Genomic DNA, 7,867 nt, shown 5'->3' on the forward strand with positions numbered 1-7,867 from the left:
TTGTTAATGAGAGAGAAGAGAGCATATCTCTGCTAGGTCAGTAGCAAGGGTTGTGGTGGTGGGATGCGCCTGCGATGTTTCACCATCAACAGTTTGAGGTTGAGCGGAAGTGACTTCACCCAAACCGTGTGGGTCGTCAACATGCAGCGATGGAGGAGAAAAATGTGGTGGAGATGGATGAGGGGAAGATGCGGTTGGGGATGCGTTGTCTGAGTCTGGAGTGAGGAGGAGATTAGTAAAGTGTTCCAGGAGTGGGGAAAGGAGTTCCATTGGTGGGCTCGGAGGGCGAATAATTAAAGGTAAGGGGTCCAAGGGTATTTGGTCTTGCGTTGATTGCTCTTGGACTTTTTCCTTGCCTTTGTTTTCTTTGCGCTGCTTCTTTGGCTTGGGCTGCAATCAGGTGGCTCACGTCAATCAGAATACCGCATGCTATGCAATATGCAGCCATTACTCGATCCCTTGAAACTGTTTTGTCATGCGATGTAGGGATGATGCGCCTTTTCACCAAGTAAACCCAAAGACGTGCTTCAGGAAGCAGTTTGCTGGACGCAAGGGTCTTAATGCCTTTCAAGGATACCGACCACTGAGTGCCCGATTGCGTTAATGTTCTCAGTGCATCCTCCATTTTTTCTTCTTGGGGATCATCAATAATTTTGTTACCCGATGCATCCGGGATGTCCTTCATCTTATATAATTCGTTGATGTCCCTTGCGCTGAATGGCACTATACACCCTTTCATGATCACCGCATCTTTCGTGCCATGGAGCCTTCCCTTATAAAAAGCTCTCACTACCGTTGGAATTATGATAGATAGGCACTGGTAGAATGTCTCCCACCCATGCTCCAACACAACACTTGTAAAATCAGGAAGTGGCGTTGACGCGGGAATGAATCCCATCTCCATCATCATGTCATCATTTTCCTTCTTTGTTGATGGACGTATTTTGGTCAACGCAGGCTCACTATTTCAAACTTTTTCTTTGCCCTTATCTTGAGCCAACGCAAGGTGGGACTTTTGTCTCTATTTGCGTTCTCGTTCCTTGCGTTGTTCTTCTGCTTCTCTTTTCCACTTCGCAACTTCTTTTCTTTTAGTTTCTCTAATGCGCTGCACGTTTGCTTTGCGTCGTTTCTCCTTCTCTTCCTTCTTTTGTTTTTCTTCCTCTTCTTCTTCTCCCATTTCTTTTCTAAATTGCTTCAAGGCCAGCAATATGCGCTGCTCATCCTCGAGCCTTTTTCTTTCTTCTTCTGCTAAAATTGTGTTGTTACGGCGCACCTCCTCATCATGGAGTTTTCTTGCCAAATCACCTGATGCGATGATTTGGCGTGCACGTAACATCTTTTCTTGTTTTTCCTCTTCTTCTCTTTTTCTTCTTTCCTTCTCTTCTGCTAGACTTTGCCAAAATTGTGTGTCGCTTGTTGACCCTTGTGGCGCATTCTCCTTGCGACGCCGCATTAGAGGTGTAATGTCCGAATCCTCTCGGTCTTCAGTCACAACCATTCTGATATGCATTGATGCCTCTTGAGGTTGCACTGATTTTTTTTCTTGCGGTGACACCCCCTCTTCCACGCTTGCGGTGGTGGATTCTCCGTCGACATCCGGGCTTTCCGCCCTCTTTCTCTTTTCTTCCTTCTTCAGGCGCTTCTCTTCTCGCCTACGCTCCCTCTTCTCACTCGACTTCTTTTCTTTCTTCTCCTTCTTTGGTCGGGCCTCTTCATATCCGTCTACCCGCTTCTCCTTGCTCTTTCTTTTCTTCTTCCCTTTAGCCGTTTCCGGCAGCTTCTTCCTTCCCACATCCTCCAAAACAACTCTGATGGGTCCCTCATAGGATTCTCTTTGAATAGTTTCCTTAGGATCCGCAATAGCCAGGGCGCTTCTCCGGGAAGCTTCTGCCATCTTCTCCTACGAAGGCAAGGGCTGATTAAAAACTTCGGCTTCGGTTAGTCCTCCCTCTTTCTCTATGTTGCTCAAGATGCTCCCAAATACTTCTTTGTCATCTCTTCTTTTCTTCTCACTTTTCGATGACGGTACTGGGAGTGGGGCACTCTCCGTGCTCGGCCCCTCTCGGATTTGGAGTGGTTTGGCTACAAAAGGTTTTCTCCGAGGGTTTTCGACGTTTCTTTGGATAGGTTTCAATTGAGAGGCGAGGCGGCGGCTTGCTGCGAGGAATGCCGCCTCTCTTGTGGTGACTTGGGCTGGGGAAGGTGATGAAGGTAGGGAAGATGAATGTGAGGATTGCTCGGCCATGGTTTTGGTGAGTGAAAGAGTTGGAAATTTTATTTGGTTTACGGAAGAAATTTTTGAAGGTATGGTATGTAGAGATTTCTTAGGGTTTTCTTTTTGCTTGAGATTCAAATAAACTTCCTCAGACAAAGGAGGAAGGAATTTATAGGTTGGGCCTTGATAAGCCCAACGCAATCCTTTCGTGGCAGGCTTCGAGATACTCAAAAAACCGTCCTGCCGCGCTCCTCGCATTTATGAATTAGCAGAAAAGGACGTCCTTTCATCTACTGTAAGCGCATAAAATGATGATGATGTGATGATATGCGATACTACTTCTAGATATATGCATTTTTAATGAAATACTTGTAGTATGCTATGTGTTGTCACAAGTTTCCTTGCGTTGAAACCAAGTATAATTTCACTGCAAGTTTCTCAGAATGAACGGAGGTCGAACATAGGGATTGCATAGTTAATGCATTACGTTTGTGATATATGCGACCGGGGAATTTTCAATTAATAAAAGATTTGTTTATAAAGGTATTTAAATTTGCGGTAAAGTAAAATATGCGATAAAGTAAAGTTGCGATAATAAAATGTTGAAATACCTTGAATCTATTTGTTGGCACTTCGAACAATCAAGTACGTGGGTCTCTGGAGGTTCGGGGGCAATGCCCTCGAAACCTGTTCAGATTTTGTATCCAACATATTTATTTAATTGCAGTTATTTACGATTGTGACCCTAGGCTAGTAGTGCACTATATAACTCTCTAACCTTAGAGGCACCGTTTCGATGTAATTTCTAAAAACATTCTCTTAAATAATACTATTCTCCCTCTGCCCGTGGATGTAGCTAACACACTATTAGTGAACCACGTATATCTGTGTGTCGATCTTCTCTATCTCTACGTTTCTTTTGTGTTCTTTAATTGTTGATTTCACAACAAACTGGTATTAGAGCCTTGTTAGGGTTTTTTCAAAATTCCGCATTTGTTCGACAATTGAAGATGTCTAGCATGAACGTAAAGATCGACAAATTTACTGGGAGGAACAATTTTTGTTTATGGCAGATCAAGATGCGATCCCTGCTAAAGCAACAGGGGCTATGGGCGCCGCTGACGGGTAAGTCAAAGAAGGTTGCCTTGGATGACGAAGAGTGGTAGTCTCTTGAGGAGAAGGCTCACTTGACGATCATGCTATGTTTGGCTTAAGATGTCATCATCAAGGTCGCAAATGAAGAAACTGCCGCTGGTCTTTGGTTGAAGTTGGAAAGTCTTTACATGACGAAATCTTAGACTAGGAAGTTGTTTCTGAATTAATGTTTGTATCATCTCCGTATGCAGGAAGGTACGTCTCTCCAAGACCATATTGATCAATTAAATAAAATTTTATTAGATCTGCGTAATGTAGAGGTTAAGGTTGATGATAAGGATGCTGCCCTAATTCTGTTGACATCTTTGCCACCGTTATATGAGACTTTCGTTGACTAGTATATTGGAGGGAAAGAAACTCTGACCTTAGTAGATACAAAGTCCACGTTGCTTATGAGAGAGGACCGTCAGAATGCAGGAAGTTCAATTATAGAAAACCAAGCATCTGGGTTAGCTGCTACAGGAAGCAAGGGACATATGAATTCTGGTAAGCAGAAGTCGAACCAGAATAAAAGGTCTTTGAAGTCAAAGGGTTCTGGGTCAGATGATATTTGTAACTACTATAAAGAAAAGGGGCATTGGAAAACCGAATGTCTTAAGATAAAAAGAAATCAGGAAAAGAAGGAAAAGAGTGACAAAAGGGAAGGATCCGCCTCTATTACACAAGTTGAGATTGATTCTGAAGAAGTCGAGATCGATTCTGAAGGAGATCTAGCTTTAGTTATGAATGAACATTCACATTTTGATGATGTGTGGGTTCTTGATTATGGGGCATCTTATCATATGTGCCCAAATAGAGAGTGGTTCTCAACCTATCAGCAAATATATGGATGGAATGTAAGCATGGCTAATGGTGCTCTATGCAAGATAGTTGGAATTAGCTCGGTCAAGATACGAACACATAATGGTGCCTTCTACACTTTAAAAGAGGTTAGGCATGTTCCGCTAATGAAGAAGAGTTTGATATCCTTTAGTGTACTCGATAGCAAGGGCTACAGTTTTAAAGGTAGAGATGGAGCAATGTATGTCTATAAGGGTTTTGAGGTAGTTCTGAAAGGCATAAAGCGTGGAACACAGTATTTTCTATTAGGTTCCACGATAACAGGTTATGCTGTTGTTGCATCGTTGGTCGTTCACAAGGATGATATGACTAAGTTATGGCATATGAGACTTGGTCATATGAGTGAAAAGGGGATGCAAATTTTGTCAAAAAGAGATCTTCTTTGTAGGCACAAGGTGCAGGATTTTGAATTTTATGAACATTGTGTATTTGGGAAGCTTCATCGCAGCAAGTTTCCAAGAGGTGTTAATCGTACAAAATGGACACTTGATTATATTCATTCAGATTGTTGAAGACCTTCCAAAGTTGAATCTATTGGAGGCAGTAGATATTTTTGTCTATAATTGATGATTACTCATGAATGACTTGGGTTTTTATGATGAAACATAAAAGTGAAGCCTTCAAGAATTTCAAGCAGTGGAAGATATTGATTGAAAATCAAACTGGGAAGAAGATCAAAAGGTTGCAAACTGATAATGGTCTAGAATTTCGTGGATCCGAATTTAATGAGTTCTATAAAGCTGAGGGGATTGTTCGCCATCACACTGTTAGGAATACTCCACAGCAAAATGAGGTTGCCGAACGTATGAATCAGACGCTGTTGGAGAGAGCAAGGTGCATGCTCTCTAATGCAGGGTTGGCTAAAAGGCTTTGGGTAGAAGCAGTAAATACATCATGTTATCTGATCAATCGTGGACCTCACATAGCTATTGATTGTAAAACACCTTATAAGGTGTGGTCTAGTAAGCCTGCAGATTATTCTTTATTAAAAGTTTTTGGTTATACTGTCTACTATCATGTTAATGGGGGTAAATTTAGGACCGAGAGCTAAAAAGGGTATATTTATGGGTTTTGGGGATGGAGTTAAGGGATATAGAGTCTGGTCACCTTCTGAGAATAGAGTCATACTTAGTAAGATTGTGATATTTGATGAAAATTCCATGCTTAACTCAACTATAAAGCCTTTTGTGACGTCTATTGATATGGGAGAAAGTAGTAGTGTTGATAAGAAGGTGGAAATGCAATTCACTTTAGCTGTGAATGAATTACAACATCAAGGGGGAGAAGATCAACACGTTACTACAGAAACTGATGTGCAACGAGAAATTAATGTGCCTAGAACATTAGAAGTTGACTCGCCTAAGAATTCTAGATCACGAGTAGATCAACCGAGCATGGCTCGTGATAGAGCTAGAAGAATTGGTGTTGGACCTCCTGTGAGTTATGGTTTTGAAGATATAGTTACTTTTGCATTGCAGGTTGCTGAAGAGGTGGATCCTCATGAGCCATCCACCTATAGAGAAGCTATGTCATGTGGTGAGTCTTCTCAATGGCTTGCTGCTATGAGGGATGAGATGGAATCTATTGACAAAAATCAAACTGGGAATTAGTTAAACGACCTAAGGAGAGAAAAATTGTCACTTGTAAATGGGTCTTCAAGAAAAAGGAGAGACTATCACCTTCAGAGGGCATTAAATATAAAGCTCGAGTTGTTGATAGAGGGTTCACACAAAGGGAAGGAGTTGATTAGAATGAGATCTTCTCACCTAGTAGTCAGACATACTTCTATCAGGGTGTTACTTGCTATAGTAGCACATCAAAATTTGGAACTTGAACAACTAGATGTGAAGATAGCTTTCTTACATGGAGAGTTGGAGGAAGAGATTTATATGACCCAACTAGAAGGGTTCTAGTGTCTAGGTAAAGAAGATTATGTTTGCAAGTTGAAGAAATCTTTGTATGGGTTAAAGCAGTCTCCAAGATAGTGGTACAAATGATTTGACAGCTATATGATTGGACTTGGCTATAACAGGAGTCCGTATGATTGTTGTGTATATCACAACAAAGCTGATGATGGTTCGATGATTTATCTACTTTTATATGTAGATGATATGCTCATAGCTGCAAAGTCCAAGTCTGATATTCTGAAATTGAAAATTCTTCTCAGTGCTGAGTTTGATATGAAGGATTTGGGTTCTGCTCAGAAAATTCTGGGTATGAAGATTTATAGGGACAGAGATAAGAATAAGCTCTTTTTGTCGCAGAAAGGATATATTCAGAAAATATTGTTCAGGTTTAGTATGTCATCAGTTAAGCGTATAGATACTCCTAGTGCTGTAAATGCTCATTTGTCATCTGTGCTTTCACCACAGTCTGAAGCTGAGAAGGAGTACATGTCTTGAGTTCCTTATGCTAGTGCAGTGGGAAGTTTGATGTATGCTATGGTCTGTACTAGGCCTGATCTTGCCCTTGCTATTAGTGTTGTCAGCAGGTTCATGGGTCAACCTGGGAAGGAGCATTGGCAAGCCGTTAAAAGGATTTTTCGTTACCTTAGAGGTACATCTGATGTTGGTCTTGTTTATGGGACTTGCACAGAGTGTTTGGTGACTGGTTATTCTGATTCTGGCTATGCTGAAGATGTTGACAGTAGAAGGTCTATGACTGGCTATGTGTTCACTCTGGGTGGTTTTATTGTTAGTTGGAAGGCAACCTTACAGCCTACAGTTACTTTTTCTACTACTGAAGAAGAGTACATGGCCTTGATAGAAGCTGCTAAAGAGGGAATTTGGCTGAGGGGGTTAGTTGGTGATCTTGGTTTGCATCATGACAAAGCTATTGTATATTGCGATAGTTTGAGTGCAATATGCCTAGCCAAGGATCAAGTTCATCATGAGAGAACAAAGCACATAAATGTAAGGTATCACTTCTTAAGAGGTGAGTATAGAGTTAAAGTGATGAAAATTAGTACTGCTGATAACCCTGCTGATATGTTCGCCCAACAAGCTCCATAAGGCAAGTTCCAACATTGTTTGGACTTGCTGAATGTTTTGAATTGTTAGTGGTCCCCTTTGTGGGACACTTTGTGGCATGAGGTTGATATCTGGGTACGTCTGGTGATATTGATTTATGTTGCATTTGGTACATCTGTTATCTGGGAGACAATTCAAGTCAAGGTGAAGATTTGTTAAAATGTCTTGAATCTGTTTGTTGGTGCTTCGAACAACAAAGTACGGGGGTCTCTGCCCCCGAAACTTATTCAGATTTTGTATTCAACATATTTATTTATTTGCAGTTATTTATGATTGTGAATCTAAGGTTTAGAGTAGTGCACTATATAAACTCTCTAACTCTAGAGGCACCGTTTCGATGTAATTTCTGAAAACACTCTCTCAAATAATACTGTTCTCCCTCTGCCCGTGGATGCAGCTAACACACTATTAGTGAACCACGTATATCTGTGTGTCGATCTTCTCTATCTCTACGTTTCTTTTGTGTTCTTTAATTGTCGATTTTGCAACATAAAATAAAATGCGATAAAATTAAACCTAAGCTATTATGATACAAGATACAGGATACTGATACATGATACTCAGATTGAGACTGACTTCGAAGATTATACAAAGGGTCATGTTATGCGGTGGCAAGTCTTTATGTATG

The 7,867-nt window shown here is 41.0% G+C and overlaps 2 protein-coding genes across 2 annotated transcripts; one reads left to right on the forward strand and one right to left on the reverse strand.

Moving 5' to 3' along the window:
• Positions 1-232: 232 nt before the first annotated feature.
• Positions 233-1,894, reverse strand: LOC120090747. Its single transcript, XM_039048457.1, has 2 exons — positions 1,422-1,894; positions 233-962 (listed from the first exon to the last, which is right to left on the reverse strand). The coding sequence occupies exons 1-2, from the start codon at positions 1,892-1,894 to the stop codon at positions 233-235; spliced, it is 1,203 nt and encodes a 400-aa protein (XP_038904385.1).
• A 4,757-nt stretch (positions 1,895-6,651) lies between these two features.
• On the forward strand, positions 6,652-7,531 carry LOC120090748 (secreted RxLR effector protein 161-like). Its single transcript, XM_039048458.1, has 2 exons — positions 6,652-7,024; positions 7,503-7,531. The coding sequence occupies exons 1-2, from the start codon at positions 6,652-6,654 to the stop codon at positions 7,529-7,531; spliced, it is 402 nt and encodes a 133-aa protein (XP_038904386.1).
• Positions 7,532-7,867: the final 336 nt, after the last annotated feature.

The sequence above is a fragment of the Benincasa hispida genome, chromosome 11 (assembly GCF_009727055.1).
Source record: "Benincasa hispida cultivar B227 chromosome 11, ASM972705v1, whole genome shotgun sequence".
Classification (NCBI taxonomy): Eukaryota; Viridiplantae; Streptophyta; class Magnoliopsida; order Cucurbitales; family Cucurbitaceae; genus Benincasa; species Benincasa hispida.

Bases quoted from the DNA above. Each gene is read 5' to 3' on its own strand.
- LOC120090747 (XM_039048457.1), bottom strand. From the start codon at position 1,894: ATGGCAGAAGCTTCCCGGAGAAGCGCCCTGGCTATTGCGGATCCTAAG. The intron at 963-1,421 runs GTCAACAAGCGA...AGTTTGAAATAG, and splicing joins AAGGAGAATGCGCCACAAGG to TGAGCCTGCGTTGACCAAAA.
- LOC120090748 (XM_039048458.1), top strand. From the start codon at position 6,652: ATGGTCTGTACTAGGCCTGATCTTGCCCTTGCTATTAGTGTTGTCAGC. The intron at 7,025-7,502 runs GTTTGCATCATG...ATTTATTTGCAG, and splicing joins GGGGTTAGTTGGTGATCTTG to TTATTTATGATTGTGAATCT.